The sequence below is a fragment of the Pituophis catenifer genome, unplaced genomic scaffold (genome assembly GCF_029215685.1).
Source record: "Pituophis catenifer annectens isolate HBS135680 unplaced genomic scaffold, rPitCat1.0.hap2 SCAF_4, whole genome shotgun sequence".
Taxonomy (NCBI): Eukaryota; Metazoa; Chordata; class Lepidosauria; order Squamata; family Colubridae; genus Pituophis; species Pituophis catenifer.
Genome location: NW_027256884.1, coordinates 119,292,683 through 119,309,402, shown reverse-complemented (window position 1 = coordinate 119,309,402; position 16,720 = coordinate 119,292,683). Strand labels below are relative to the sequence as shown.

Below are 16,720 nucleotides of genomic sequence, written 5' to 3'. Positions count from 1 at the left end.
CTCTTACTGTTAGGAAGTTTCTCTAATTCCAGGTTGCTTCTCTCCTTGATTAGTTTCCATCCATTGTTTCTTGTCTTGTCTTCTGGTGCTATGGAAAATAAATTGACCCCCCCTTCTTTGTGGCAGCTTCTCAAAGACTGGAATACTGCTATCATGTCCCCCCTAGTCCTTCTTTTCTCTAGACTGGCCCTACCCAATTCCTACAACCGTTCTTCGTATGTTTTAGTCTCCAGGCTTTTTAATCATCTTAGTTGGTCTTCTCTGCCCTTTTTCCAAAGTCTCAATATCTTTTTTTTTTTTGTAATATAGTGACCAAAACTGGATGGAGTATTTCAGTTGTGGTCTTATTAAGGATTTATAAAGCAGTACTAAATACTCCCATGTGATTTTGATTCTTTGCCTCTTATTTATAAAAGCAAGGATTGTATTCACTTTTTGGGCTGCTGCAAAAAAAAGGCAACTGGACTTTATTTTTTTTTTCTTTGAAGACCTTTCACTTCTCACCCAAGAAGCTTCTTCAGCTCTGACAGGATGATGGGGGGGGGGGGGAGAGAAGTCAATGTAAAATACCCGTATGTTGTTATCCCTTATGGTCCAGCAACAAGCGCCGTTCCCCTCGCGCCCGCAGAACTCCCAGCATCTCCGAGCCTTTTCCTACTGACCGCTAGGGGGGTTCCCGCCGGTACGCTCCCTTGGAATCGCGGGTTTTCTGCTTTGTCCCTCTGCGGGCCCCCGTAGTTTCTTCTGCGCATGCTCCATCCGGGTTACCTCAGCGGCGGCTCCGGCTGTAGCGCCGCTGAGGTAAAAAAAAAAAAAAGATGTCGGGTCTCCAGGCGGTGCGGATCAGCATCGAGTCGGCCTGCGAGAAACATGTGCAGGAGGTCGGCCTGGATGGCAGCGAGAGCTACCTGCAGCCGCTGTCCATGTCGCAGAACCTGGCCCGCTTGGCGCAGCGCATCGATTTCAGCCAAGGCAGCTCCGGTTCCGAAGAGGACGAGCCCGCACCGGCCGGAGAGAGTCGCGAATGGCCCGGCAGGGACGAGGAAGAGGAGGAGGAAGGTGGGGAGAGAAGCAGGAGCAGCTGGGGGAGAAGTGGGAGGAGCTTCCTTCGGCGAGGAAGCTAAGCGGGGTCGGATCTGGTTGATGCTTGGATGGGGGACCACCAAGAGATCTCAGAAATGGGAAGTTCTTTTTTTTTAAAAAAAAACACCTCCATAACTGCAAAAACATTGCAAGGAGGCCCTCATCTCGGCTTGAAAGCACATTTCCCTGATCTTGTTTAGGAGTACCCTCCCTAATTTCAATTAATTACAGAATTATTCTTATAGCCCCCCTCCCTTTTCCAGACGAACCTGGGTGGCTTTTACTAAAAGGAAATGATTGGGGTAGGTTTAAATAGCATTTAGATTTATAAGCCACTTTACAGGCCTTTCTAAGCAGTTTACGGGGTCAGCCTATTGCCCCCCAACAATCTGGGTCCTCATTTTACCCACCTCGGAAGGATGGAAGGCTGAGTGAACCTGGAGCCTGGTGAGATTCGAACTGTCAAATTACAGGTAGCCAGCAGTCAGCAGAAGTAGCTTGCAGTACTGAACTCTAACCACTGCACCGCCGTGGCTTTAAATCCTGACCTGAGGATGGACAGCGTATGTTGCTTTTCAGAGATGCCCCCCCCCCGGAATCTTTTTGGAGGAACTGGGATTCTGCAAGGGTGGGTAGAAGTTGGACCTGAGTTTCTGCATGTGGATTGGAGACCATTAGGAGATCTCAATGCTTGGAAGTTGGAAAAAAAAGCTTCCTCAAGGGGAAAGTAGGAGGAGCTTCCTTCGGCAAGGAAGCTAAGCAGGGTCGGATCTGGTCCATACTTGGATGGGGGACCACCAGGAGATCTCAGCAATGGGGAAGTTCTTTTAAAAAAAAACTCCATACCTCTGCAAAAAACATTGTATGGGGGCACTCAACGAGGCCATCTCGGCTTAAAAGGAACTCTTCTGTGATCTTGTTTAGGAGCAGCTTGCCTAATTTCAATTAATTATAGGATAATTTTTTAGCCCCCCCCCCCGCCCCCACCTCCCAGATGACCCTGGGTGGCTTTTACTAAAAGAAAATGAGGTAGGTTTAAATAGCACTTAGCAATAGCACTGCATGTGGATGGGAGACCACTAGGAGATCTCAACGCTAGGAAATCGGGGAAAAAACTCCATTACTCTGCAAAAACATTGCATGGAGGCATTCAACAAGGCCATCTCGGCTTGAAAGCAGATGTTCCATGATCTTGTTTAGGAGTAGCCTCCCTAAATTCCATTAATTATAGGATTTTTCTTAGCCACCCAGCTCCCAGATGACCCTTGACAATCTGAAAACAAAGGAAAATACAAAGGGAATTCTATGCAACATAAGGAAAAACCACCAGCTTTTTTCAGGGTGGGGGCAACAAAAAATACATGTTTTACCCACCACTAAAAGGAAACATTGTGGGTAGCTTGTACATTTGCTTGAATTCTGACCTGAGGACGGACAGTGTATGTTGCCTTTCAGAGCTGTCCCAAGGGAGTCTTTTTGGAGGAACTGGGATTCCACAAGGGTTGGTAGCAGTTGAACCCGAGTTTATGCATGTGGATGGGAGACCACTAGGAGATCTCAACACTTGGAAATTGGGGAAAAACCTCCATAACTCTGTTCTTTTATTCTTGTTTTTCAGGCCTGATAAAATTTCAGCCTTCTCTCTGGCCTTGGGATTCAGTGAGGAATAACTTAAGGAGTGCTTTGACGGAGATGTGTGTGCTTTATGATGTCCTCAGCATAGTCAAAGATAAAAAGTTTATGACTCTAGACCCAGTTGTACAAGAACCACTTACTCAAAAGCAGGTACTAGGCATAATTTCTCTTTATTCTGTTCAAATATTTGTTCCACGTTTCTCATCTTGGCTTGTAAAGAGTTACACTTTCCAAAGTGTGGGTGAAATCCCCTTTTTGGGCTATATGGATTTATTTGGTAGGTTTCTGTCCATTTTTTTTTATCACATCCCATATTCATGCATTGTGTTTATTGTTTTTGAAGGAGTGGGTCCTGGTTTTTAACACTTTTTATTTGTAATCGCCCAGAGTCATCGGGACTGAAGCAGCATATACATTTAAATAGTATTACGTGGTGGCTCGGTGGCTAAGATGCTGAGCTTGTCGATCAAAAGGTTGGCAGTTCAGTATTTCGAATCCCTAGTGCCGCATAACGGTGTGAGCTCCCATTATTTGTCCCAGCTTCTGCCAACCTAGCAGTTCGAAAGCACGTTAAAAAATGCAAGTAGAAAAATAGGGACCACCTTTGGTGGGAAGGTAACAGCGTTCCGTGCGCCTTTGCCATTTAGTCATGCCGGCCACAGGACCACGGAGACGTCTTCAGACAGTGCTGGCTCTTTGGCTTTGAAACGGAGATGAGCACCGCCTCCTAGAGTCAGGACAACTAGCACATATGTGCGAGGGGAACCTTTACCTTTACCTTACTATACTATAATTATTATGATACCAATAAACAAGGATCCTTACTCCAGATATATCCTAAATCAGGGCTGGCTGATTTTGTGTGTTTTCTGTTTGGGGACAATAAATACAACAGCCATTAGCCATGGTGGTTGCCTTTGATGGTCAAAAACATCTGGAGGCATCTGGTTTCATATTACTGTATTCAATAAATATCAGTTTACTGCAGCCCTTCGCATTCATGACAGGAGCAAATGTAGAAATATCCTTTCAGTCTGTTAATCTGACGGAGAAGATTGCATTTAAATTTATTTTAGTTTTTTCTTCATTTCTAGAACCCTCAGGTTTTGCAGCTGATGTCCAAGAAAAAGTCCTTAGCTGGAGCAGCCCAGATTCTTCTGAAAGGAGCAGAAAGGTTGTCTAAATCAGTTGCGGAAAACCAAGAAAATAAGCGGCAAAGAGATTTCAACTCGGAACTGCTCAGGTTGAGGCAGCACTGGAAACTGAGGAAAGTGGGAGATAAAATCCTTGGAGATTTGAGCTACAAGAGTGCAGGTGAACCCAGCAGGGCATAATTTCTGTACTGTTATTTACAGTGCTGGACCTACGAATTGGACATTGGACTACCATTTATCTGAAATGGCATAGGGTTTCCTGCCTGAGCAGGGGGTTGGACTAGAAGACCTCCAAGGTCCCTTCCAACTCTGTTATTCATATATGTACAGGTAGTCCTTAATTTACGACCACAATTAAGTCCAACATTTCTAGGGAGATGGTTGTTAAGTGAGTTTTGCCCCATTTTACGACCTTGCCACAGTTGTTACGTGAATCACTGCTTCAGTGAGTAACACGGTTGTTAAGTGAATCTGGCTTCCCCTTGACTTTGCTTGTCACAAGGTCACAAAAGGAGATCACGTGACCTGGGGAAACCGTCATAAATATGAGCAGTTGCCAAGCGTCTGGATTTTGATCACATATAACCGTGGGGTGCTGCAGTGGTCTTAAATGTGAAAAACGGTCATAAGTCCCGTTTTTCAGTGCCTCTGTAACTTTGAACAATCACTAAATGAACTGTGTTTAAGTTGAAGACTGCCTGTACATATCATTTACATTTTGTAACTGTTGATGGAGATAATGTGGGTGCATGCAGGCAAAAATTTAAATTAGTTTAAATTCAGCTTTACCGTAATATAAATTGATGAAGAAAGTAGAAACCAATATGTTTTCTAACAAAATATCTAATAAAATGAAATTCAGTGTAGAGAAAAGTAAAGTCCTACACTTGGGTAAGAAAAACCAAAAGTACACATATAAACTGGGTAAAACCAGGCTTAATAGCAGTGACTGTGAGAGGGATCTAGGAGATTTAGTGGACAACCAGCTAAATATGAGACAGCAGTGTGCAGCGGCAGCCAAAAAAGCCAATACAATCCTAAATTGCATTAACAGAAGGATACAATCAAGATCAAGTGAGGTACTAATACCACTCTATAAAGCCCTAGTAAGACCACACCTAGAGTACTGTATCCAGTTTTAGTCACCACACTATAAAAAAGATGTTGAGACTCTTGAAAAAGTGCAGAGGAGAGCAATCTGGATGATTAGGGGACTGGAGACTAAAACATACAATGAACTAGTCCAGTGAAGAGAAGGACCAAGGGAGACATGATAGCAGTGTTCCAATATTTGAGGGGCTGCCACAGAAAGGAGCAGGTTAAGCTATTTTCCAAAGCAACTGAAGGCCAGACAAAGAATAATGGATGGAAACTGATCAAGGAGAGATTCAGCCTGGAAATAAGGAGGAACTTTCTGACAGTGAGAACAATCAACCAGTAGAACAGAAGTTGCTTTCGGAAGTTGTGGGAGCTTCATCACTTGAGACTTTTAAGAAAAGATTGGACTGCCGTTTGTCAGAAATGGTGTAGGGTCTCCTGCTTAGGCTGGGGGTTGGACTAGCTGACTTAAAGGTCTCTTCCAACTCTGTTAATCTGTTAATCTGTTTTGCTCTGATTGTAGTTTTGTTCAATGTTTCCTTGTCCCTTTAGAGATTATATAGAGTTGCTTTAATCCAAGGCAAATTTCTTTGAAGCAGTATTTGATGCTTTAACAATTATGCCTACAGTGTATGCACACAGGGGAAGGTGCAAATATGCATTGGATATTTCAGATCTGCTTAATGTAAAATATAAAGCACTGTTCCAACTTCTCTCCTTTATCAAGGGTCTCTGTTTCCTCACCACGGCACATTTGAGGTCATAAAAAACACCGACATTGATCTGGATAAAAAGATTCCCGATGATTACTGCCCTCTGGCTGTTCAGATTCCAAGTGATTTGGAAGGTTCTGCCTATATTAAGGTTTGTCAAGGTGATCTGTTTTATGCATTGATTTGGTTAAAATGCCTAGAAGAAAAAACCCAGAACCTAAAATTGTGTTTTGTTTTGTTTTTAATGTTTAGGTATCTATTCAGAAACAAGCACCAGATATAGGGGACCTTGGAATAGTCAATCTGTTTAAAAAACCTATCTTGAAATCTAAGCCAGGTATTTGTTTCAGAATGTTAATTGTTATATTTCAAAGAAGCATACTTTGAAAAAGATGTCCTATAGGTAGTCCTCAATTTACAATCACAAATTGGGAATAGAATTACCGTTGCTAAGCAAGACAGTTGTTAAATGAGTCATAGCCGTGCCAATTTTAAGACATGCGGACTTCAATTCCCCAGCTGGCATATGTTCATTTTCCGCTTTTACTGATATGTAAATAACAACAATTCTCTTATTCAGGGGCTCTGCATTGGCAAACCAAGCTGGAGACCGCCCAGAATGTTCTATTGTGTAAAGAAATATTTGCTCAGCTTTCTCGGGAAGCCGTGCAAATCAAGTCACAAATTCCTCACGTTGTTGTGAAGAACCAAATCATTTCCCAGCCCTTCCCAGGTAAGAGTATGAAAAAGATGGATTTGATCCACTTGTTTGTTTGAAAGAATAGACAAGATTCCGTTTGAAGTGCATTTGAAGCATTTTATTTAGTTCAAATTTATGTCCATTTTTCTGGCTCCTCAACGCTACTGTTTCTATCCGTGTAGATGACTCATACATGACATGGACTGATCTTAACCAAACCATTGATCCTTCCCTTCCTTCCCTCCCTCCCTCCTTTCCTCCCTCCCTCCTTTCTTTCCTTCCTTCCTTCCTTTCCTCCCTCCCTCCTTTCTTTCCTTCCTCCCTTCCTCCCTCCCTTCCCTCCCTCCTTTTCTTCCTTCCTTCCTTCCTTCCTCCCTTCCTCCCTCCCTTCCCTCCCTCCTTTCCTTCTTTCCTTCCTTTCCTCCCTCCCTCCTTTCCTTCCTTCCTTCCCTTCTTCCTTCCCACCTATCTACGTACCTACCTGTGTTTACCCTTATATTTAAAAAATCAATGGCTATGTATAGACAACCAGAATGTAATAATACTACAAGATACAATTCACACATACACATTTTTGCATTTCATTTTGTAGGATTGCAGCTCTGCATTTCCTTGTGTCACTCCTCAGAAGACAAGAAATCCCAAAAATCTACTTCTGAGAAACAAGGTCCAGAAGATCATCTTTACGTTCTAGAGCATAATCTGCACCAACTGATCAGAGAGGTAAAGAACTTTACTACCGCAGAATTTTGAGTTCAGATTCTCCCCCTTCTTTCACTGAATGTCTTGTGAGGCTTTTAGGGGTACAAAAATATTTCATGTTCACCATGTTCCTAAAAACTGGAGCTCTTGTAGGTGCTGAACATGGCATGACTTCAGAGCAGCCTGTGTTTATCTCAGCCATGAAATCGGACGTGGAAAGATAGATGTGTGGCTGCAGCTTATGCCTTTCTTTCCCAGCATTATGAGCTGGCTGTTTAAAAAGCGTTTGTACAACTGAGTGCATAATGGTATCAGTAAACTGAAGGGAAAAAAAGAAGAATGAACATAGGAAAAGCCAAAAAGAGACCCAGCAGTATAGTGGCAGATTTTAAAATGGGAGTGTTGAAGAACATCAACATAGCTGAGTGACTAGCCAAGTTGTCAGCAGTGATCCCAGGGCAGTGAGCAATTGAAGAGCAACCCAGAGAACCAATATTTAGGAGAAACCAAAATTGCTTTGTCCTGAGGGAAGCCCAGGATACTTGCAATGCAGAATGTTCCATTATGTGGGTAGAAGAACCAAGTTGGCATAGAGCACTGCCATTCAAACAAAAGACATCAACTATCCTTATCTCTTAAGTCCCAAAGGTGCTTTTTCAGGAGGCAACTGGACTTTCTTGTTTTTTCGTTTTCTTTGAATTCTCCAGGTCATGGTTGTCCTTTGGGATGACTGGATGACTGAGAATCTCTACATACTTTTAGCTACTTTTAGCTACCCAATTGGGGATGAACACCCTTTGAATGGTGTGGGAGTAGGAATGGATTTCCAGAAGAAAAAATTGCAGACTACAGGAACCAGGAGCAAGAAAAAGCAAGAAAGTCCAGTTGCCTCCTGAAAAAGCACCTTTGGGACAACCATGACCTGGACGACTGTGAATCTCTACAGATTTATCTCTTAACGATCAAGTCCCAAGATTAATATCATGAAGCATTTTGCATATACAGAGAGTCCTCGATTTATGACTGCAATGGAGCCTGGAATTTTCATCGTAAGTCGTGACAGTAGAATAGAATAGAATAGAATTCTTTATTGGCCAAGCGTGATTGGACACACAAGGAATTTGTCTTGGTGCATACGCTCTCGGAGTACATAAAAGAAAAGATTCATTCGTCAAGAATCAAGGTACAACACTTAATGATAGTCATAGGGAAATAGTCAATATAAATCGTAAGGATACCAGCAACAAGGTTACAGTCATACAGTCATAAGTGGGAGGAGATGGGTGATAGGAACGATGAGAAGATTAATAGTAATGCAGACTTAGTAACTAGTTTGACAGTGTTGAGGGAATTATTTATTTAGCAGAGTGATGGCGTTCGGGAAAAAACTGTTCTTGTGTCTAGTTGTTCTGGTGTGCAGTGCTCTATAGCGTCGTTTTGAGGGTAGGAGTTGAAACAGTTTATGCCCAGGATGCAAGGGGTCTGTAAATATTTTTTATTTTAGATTTAGTAAATCAGGGCATCCATTTGACTGAGTCCAATTTTATGACATTTATTGTAGCAGTCATTAAGCAAACCCTATGGGTCATCCAGAAAAAGCCATCGTAATTCTTGGATGTAGACAAGAAAGGTTGTAAAATGGAGCAAAACTCACTTAACAATTGTCTTGCTTAGCAACAGAAATGTTGGGCTCAATTGTGATTGTAACTCAAGGACTAGCAGTAGCTTGCCCTGACAGTGTTGGTATGGGTTGGGTTTCCTCCGTGGTAGTTCTTTGATTAGGGCATTGTTTTCTGCCTGATTACTTGTGTCATGTTAGCCCCTGCTCATCTGGGTGTTGGCTGCTGAAAAGGTTATGCTCTGGTCTTTTTGTTTTTTGTTTTTTCCCTTTATTATCTCTTTTTCAGTGGTGTGTACATGTGCTTTATCTCTCTGTGTCTATTGATGGTTGATTGTGGGAGTGCTAATCTTCCAGGAATGTCCTAGCAATTTGGGGGAGTTGACATCTGGTTCATAATTATGACGGTTGCAGTGTCCCAGGATCGTGTGATCCCCTTTTGCGACCTTCTGAGAAGCAAAGTCAATGGGAAAGCTAGATCTACTCAACAACGGTTTAACAACTGCAGTGATTTAACAATTGCTGTGATTCACTTAATAGACGAGGCAAGAAAGATCGTAAAATGGAGCAAAACTATTGCTTAGCAAATTTCTCACTTAGCAACATAAATATTGGGCTCAATTGTCATAAGTCGAGGACTACCTGTATATCTCAGCTCTAACTAGATCAGAATGTCTAGGGCTTGGGAGGATTTGCTGTTCTGTAAAACAGAATATTTTACAGTTGCATTGTTTAGCAATGGAAATTCCGGTCTACTACCTGTATGGTAAAAGCCAATTAATGTTGTATGCAATTATTGCTAAAGCTACCAGTTCACCTGAAATGGCTGTTCATATTAGTATGGTGACCTCTCAACTGCTTTTCCCTCCAACAGTTCCACAAGCAGACCCTGAGCAGCAATGTGATGCCTCATCCGGCAAGTGCTCCTTTCGGCCACAAAAGAATGAGGCTGGCAGGACCTCAGGCTTTTGATAAAAATGAAATCGGCTCCTTGCAACCCAGCGAGGGGCTGCTGGAGAAGATCATAAAGCAGGCAAAACACATCTTTCTGAGACGCGCGTAAGTAGCCACCTGCTGTTGTGGCCCATCGGCTGCCAGCAGAGCTAGCAGTGGAGTCAGACAAGGAGGAGGTTGAGGGAAGGCCCAGGCCAGCTTCGGAGACTTTGGAAGGCTCTGATAAGGAATAGAATAGAATTTTTTATTGGCCAAGTGTGATTGGACACACAAGGAATTTGTCTTGGTGCATATGCTCTCAGTGTACATAAAAGAAAAGATAAGTTCATCAAGAATCATAAGGTACAACAGTTAATGATAGTCATAGGGTACAAATAAGCAATCAGGAAACAAAATATAAATCGTAAGGATACAAGCAACAAAGTTACAGTCATTCAGTCATAAGTGGAAGAAGATGGGTGGTGGGAACGATGAGAAGATTAATAGTAGTGCAGACTTAGTAAATAGTTTGACAGTGTTGAGGGAATTATTTGTTTAGCAGAGTGATGGCGTTCGGGGGAAAAACTGTTCTTGTGTCTATTTGTTCTGGTGTGCAGTGCTCTATAGTGTCGTTTTGAGGGTAGGAGTCGAAACAGTTTATGTCCAGGATCCGAGGGGTCTGTAAATATTTTCACAGCCCTCTTTTTGACTCGTGCAGTATACAGGTCCCAGTGGAAGGCAGGTTGATAGCCATTGTTTTTTCTGCAGTTCTGCAGATAAGGAAACAGCATCAGAGACAAGAGGCAGAGTCGGGGCCTTCCGTCCTCCCCCAGGTGGAGAGGTAGCTATCTTCAGGGCCTGAGTTGAGTGAGGGGGAGGAACAGATGGGGCCCATTCCAGATGCATGTATGCATAGAGAGGAAAGGAGAGGAGAGCAAAGGAAAACAATAAGCCGGCTCTCAGGGAAAAGCAGACATGGGTGCTAGCCAGCCCATCCCTGGCTGGGAAATAAATAGGAGGGGTTTGGGAGGGGCTGGTTGTCAAAACAAAAACATCTTCAGCTCCAGGGTGATGGGATTAAAAAAAATACCACATGACTTTTTAGGGGATAATAGGATTAACCCACCACCATTTAGCAAAAGACACAAAAAACCCCTTCATTGCACCATCCTCAAAACAGTTCAAACTTCAAAGTCACAGAAATCTATAAAGATCCATCCACTCATTCAACCATTTGGTCAACTGCCTCAGAATCACAGGCTGGTTCTGCTCATCAATAAACAGAATTTTTCTTTCCAGACAGCCTCCATGTTATCTCCAGCGCCTTTTTCCCAGCTTGGAACTGAACCAGATGGATTTTTCTTCCAACAGTCACTAAATGAACAGTTGTAGGTCGAGGACTACCCATACATGACAAAGCTAGGGAATGCCATGAAGTATTCAGCATCAAAAGGAACCATGATCGATTTGGGAATATCTGTTAAGAAGCAAATACACTTAGTATAAAACAATGGCAGGTTTTGGTTGCTTTGCAGGATATATCTGAGCCAGAGTTTCTGAACTTTGGCAATGTGAAGAGGTATGGACTCAAATCAAATCAAGTTTATTACAGTCAAAGACCAGAACAAATAAAAACACTCCGTGAATATTCAGTTAAAAATTCTAGAATAAAATAAACAGATAAAATCTATATTAAAATCCAGTCTGTCAGTTTACACATGGCCTAACTATACTATAATAACAATCCATAACTGTGAGACCCTTAGTCAATTAAATACTAAAATGCAAAGAAATGGCAATGCAAAAGTTTTGCCACATTTGTTGTATAAAATAGCTACGGTGGGTTAGTCACGTGTTGGACTTTAAACTCCCAAAATTCCCCAGCCAGCTTTGCCTTGTTCTAAACTAAAACTTTATGATGGGATTTTATTTCATTTTAGGACCGCTCGGACGATCGACAGTCTTGCCAGCCGTATCGAGGATCCCCAGATTCAAGCCCATTGGTCCAACATCAATGATGTGTATGAGTCAAGTGTCAAGGTTCTCATCACCTCCCAAGGTTACGAACAGATATGCAAGTAAGCGTGAAAAGAGGGGCCACGTCTATGCCGTGCCTTTTTTTTTCACTTGCAACACAAATGGGGGGCGACCCATTCTGGAATGCCAGTTTGCCTTGTGTTTTTATTATTCTTTATTTCACTATGCTTTTAAATACCGTAGCTGTATGGTTCTGAATATTCTGCATTGAAACCAATACAATGGGATAAAAATTTCCACATGAGAAGCATTCAGTTGCTAGATAGTATTGCAAATTGCTTTCATTATGGATATGAAGGCGATTTTCTGACCTAGGCTTCCCAAGAGCACAAAGCAGACTCCTTGCCCTACAAAAACCTCTTTTTATTAAGTTACTGTGAATTCTTCTCATTCACAGCCAGCAAGGGATGTGAATTTCAAGGAAGAATTTAGTCACAGACCTTGTCTGGCTTGGGGAGCTGCCAGGCGGATATCTTCAAAACTTGGCAAGGAGTCATGAACCAATTAAGTGAACTAATTGTCTCCTGCAAACTCCACTCCCCTTTTGCTCCTCTTTTATTCCCTCTGGGGGAATTCATCCATTCATCGTCCACCTGTGGCCTTACTCCCAAGTCGACCCTTGTTCTTTAGCTGTTCCCTTCATCTGGCAACTGGGAACAGGCTCCAGCTGTTTGTCTGCCTCACTGATGTCTGACTCTGAAGGCAGCTGATAACTGGCATACGGCCCTGGCCCCATCTCTGCCTCTGACACAGAGTCCTCATCAGAGCCTTTCCCAGACTCCAGGACTGGTCCATGTTCCTCCCCAAACTCCTCACTGTCCGAATCTGCTGCCAGCTCCGCTTGCCGGCCACAACAGCAATTTGCAATACTATCTAGCAAGTGAATGCTTCTCACATGGACATTTTTTATCCTACTATGTTAGTGTTTGACTATGTTTGATTTTATTTCACTTTGATTTAAAGATAATGATGCTTAAATGAACACTTTTTATTAGAGAGCAAGGAAATTTGTTTTTGACATTAGCACCATGTACTACAACTCCACTTATAATAATACCTTGTGATTTTCAAAGGTCTATTCAATTGCAATTGAATATTGGCATTGAACAGATCAGAGTAGTACACAGAGATGGAAGAGTGATCACACTGTCCCATCAAGAACAAGAATTACAAGATTTTCTTCTTTCTCAGGTAAAAACAATATTTTTTCCCATTCTGGTTTGCATGGACCTTTCTTTTTATTAGAACTGACTTACTAAGACAGCAAAGTCCTCATTCCATTATTATTGTAAAAGAGATTAATTAAAATGCCAAGGGTTAAAGAGGTTAACTAAAGTACCAAGAGTTATTTATGTTAGTATAGCTCACAAAATAAGCGATTGGTATTTTGAGAGAATGTAGCAGAAGCTAAAAAAAATAAAACAGCTAAAACACAATTTTTTTCTTTTTTAAAAAAAAAATCCAGATGTCACAACATCAGATTCTTGCAGTTCAACAGCTGGCAAAGGTTATGGGCTGGCATGTACTCAGTTTCAGTAACCATGTGGGGCTGGGCCCAGTAGAAAGCATTGGCAACGCATCTGCCATAACAGTAGCATCACCTAATGGAGACTACGCTGTTTCAGGTATTGTATTACCATCTTTCCCTGAAAATATGACCTACCCCAAAAGTAAGTCCTAGCTTGATTTTTACATGTGCGCCCAATAAAAGCCTTCCCCCGCAAAATGAGCCCTAATTAAGACCGCGCCCACTCCAGGGTGCACGGATAAAAATTACGCTAGTGTGGGGGTGGAGCTGCCCTACTACTTACCTTTGGACAGTTGCAGCCAGGCCTCGCACACCCTGACACTTGCTTTGCCGGCCCATTTCTTCTGCAGCCGGCAAGGCTTTCCTGAAGGCCTCTGCAGCTGATAACAATCTGGAGCTCTGTTATCGGCTGCAGAGGCCTTCAGGAAAGCCTTGCCGGCCGCAAAAGAAAAAGTTCTTGAAGGCCTCTGACAGCAAAAAGGAGGCCAGGGGCGACACATGTAAGTGAGGCGAGTCAGTGGATGACATCCTCCGAAAATAAGACCTGGTGCCTTTTTTGGTGGCAAAAAAAAATATAAGCCAGGGTCTTATTTTCGGGGAAACACGAGTAGTAATTTAACTCATGGAGAATTATACTTCTTCCTGTGCATCGCTTAAATAGAATGGAATGTTATTTCCTAAAATAGTAAATGCACTACTGTATATTCCGTAATTGTAAGGCTTGTAGAAAACCTTTTAGGTACAGTAGTCTTAATTTTTATTTACAGATTTATTTTAGTTACCGTGCAAGCAGCGAATCACTGCAGTTGTTAAGGGAATCACACGGTCGTTAAGCGAATCCATCTCCTCCCCCCCCCAATGACTTTGCTTGTTAGAAGCCGGCTGGAAAGGTCACAAATGGCGCTCACAAGATCCCAGGATGTGGCAACCTTCATAAATACGTGCCAGTTGCCAAGCACCTGAATTTTGATCACATGACATAGGTTCAACATGTGATAGTTGAAAGTGTGCGGACCAGTCATAAATTACTTTCTTCAGTGCCATTGAAATTTTGAACAGTGGCTAAACAACTGGTTGTAAGTTGAAGACTGCCTGTACTATGGTACAGGATGGCATTATTTCCTATACCAATGTTCTTCCCAGAGGAATCCAGAACAGTTTGTAAAAGAACAGTAAAGGCGAAAAATAGTAAAGCAAACAATTCTCTAAAATTAAAACTTTTAAGAGAGGATTTGGTTGAAGAACAACAGTCTAAAACAGTCATGGTAGTGCAGTGGTTAGAATGCAGTATTGCAGGCTGACTTTGCCGACTGCTAGCAGTTCGATTCTGACTAGCTCAAGGTTGAAACTCAGTCTTCTATTTTTCTGAAGTCGGTAAAAAGGATGACCCAGATTGTTGGGGGCAATAGGCTGATTTAGAGCGTGTTGTAAAGCACTATGAAGTGGTATACAAGTCTAAGTATTATCGCTAAAAGAAATGACGATGTACTTTCCCCTTCTCGCGCAGTACGGAACGGTCCAGAAAGTGGCAGCAAAATCATGGTGCAATTTCCACGGTGCCAGTGCAAAGATCTCCCAAAAAGTGACGTGTTGCAAGACAACAAATGGAATTACCTGCGTGGCCCTTTCAAGGAAGTCCAGTGGAACAAAATGGAAGGGCGTAACTTTGTATACAAAATGGAGCTCCTCATGGCCGCATTGACTCCTTGCTCCTAGGTTAAGGGACAACAATCCAAGGAGGTGATTTTGAGACCAGCGTGTAAGCAAAGTGATTGAGAATAGCACATACATTCCTGGAAGTCATCTCTTTCTGGTAACTCCATGGATTTTTCTTCAGTGATTTTTGATTGCATCTTTTATCACCTATGCTCTACACCGTCTGCCCTACAAGTTCTGAATATTCAGTCCAACTGTGACAGCTTTTGAAATAATTAGTCACGTTACCGAAGTTCAAATTTTATTAAATACTTCATTGGCAACTTTGTACAAAGGACATCAGGTTTACATTTATGTTTTGCCTTTAAGTGCTATTTAAATTGCCTGGTTACATCTTTTGAACAAATGGACTAATAATACCGTTCACAAGAAGAATCCAGAATTTTATTCGGGTCAAAATAGTATTTTGCCATAGCTATTCTTGGTTTGGCTCGCTCAAGAGCAGAAATGGTGGCATTACTGAAAAATCACTTGCAAGCTTGGGTAAGGTTCCGCCCCCCCCTTCATTTTTACACTTAAAAATGAGTGTAAAAAGTTTCAAACGTGCTCAACCGACCCAGGACTAATATCTGCTAGTGAAATAAAAATAGATATCTGTTTGGCGACAACTTGGTGATGTCAGACCTGGAAGCCATCTTTTACATTTGGGCCTTCAGGCCTGCCACATATTCTTCTGTGGGAAAATGGGAGGGGGGACAGGAAACAATGAGGGAAAATACAAAAATAAATGGAATGATTGCCTTCATCAAATATTGGGAAGTTAACAGTACCACAAATTTCCATATAATCATTGTTGGATTTTTTAAAATAAATCCATCAGTGACTCTTTGATAGTGGTGGTAGTGGGTAAACCATGCTAATGTATTTTTAAATATAATTTAATAAAGAATTGCAGTTTTTCTAAAAGCAGTGTGGTCTTCTACTGGGTGGCGTGGTGGCCTACATGTGGAGCTCTCACTTCACAATCAGGAGGCTGTGCGTTGGATCCTAGGTAGTAGCAGATATTTCTCTCTCTCGGCGCAATGAGTTATTGTCTGCTGCTAACTCCGTACATCTCATGAACGGCATCTGGACAGTAAACGCTTGAGCTCCATTCAATCTCCCCGACTCCACCCTGATTCAAAGGGATCACAGGGTCGTTTTAAAAAAAGGTGTGGGCTTCTACCACTTGTATGGATTCAAGGCAATAGAAATTAGTATAGTAATTAGTATAGTATAGTATAGTAATAGTATAGTATAGTATAGTATAGTATAGTATAGTATAGTATAGTATAGTATAGTATAGTATAGTATAGTATAGTATAGTAATGAATAGAATAATAGAATAGAATAGAATAGAACAGAACAGAACAGAACAGAATAGAATAGAATATAGAATAGTTGGAAGGGACCTTTGAGGTCTTCTAGTCCAACCCCCTGCTTAGGCAGGAAACCCTATACCATTTCAGACAAATGGTTATCCAATCTTTTCTTAAAAACTTCGAGTGTTGGAGCATTTACAACTTCCGGAGGCAAGTTGTTTCACTGATTAATTGTTCTGTCAGGAAATCTCTCCTTAGTTCTAAAATTGCTTCTCTCCTTGATTAGTTTCCACCCATTGCTTCTTGTCCTGCCCTCAGGTGCTTTGTAGAATAGCTTGACTCCCTCTTCTTTGTGGCAGCCCCTGAGAGTTTGGAACAACGCTATCACGTCACCCCTAGTCCTTCTTTTCATCAAAGTAGACATACCCAGTTCATACAACCGTTCCTCATATGTTTTAGCCTCCAGTCCCCTAATCATCTTTGTTGCTCTTCTCTGCACTCT

At 42.0% G+C, this 16,720-nt stretch overlaps 1 protein-coding gene across 1 annotated transcript; it reads left to right on the top strand.

Annotated features, from left to right (window-relative positions):
- The first annotated feature begins 774 nt into the window (after nt 1-774).
- Nucleotides 775-15,823, top strand: MED17 (mediator complex subunit 17). The gene is made up of 12 exons (XM_070942903.1): nt 775-1,059; nt 2,702-2,868; nt 3,813-4,032; nt 5,698-5,834; nt 5,936-6,020; nt 6,264-6,416; nt 6,976-7,106; nt 9,578-9,762; nt 11,577-11,714; nt 12,747-12,864; nt 13,139-13,298; nt 14,709-15,823. Exons 1-12 carry the CDS (start codon nt 819-821, stop codon nt 14,915-14,917), a joined length of 1,944 nt encoding a protein of 647 aa, XP_070799004.1. The 5' UTR covers nt 775-818; the 3' UTR covers nt 14,918-15,823.
- The last annotated feature ends 897 nt before the right edge of the window (nt 15,824-16,720 follow it).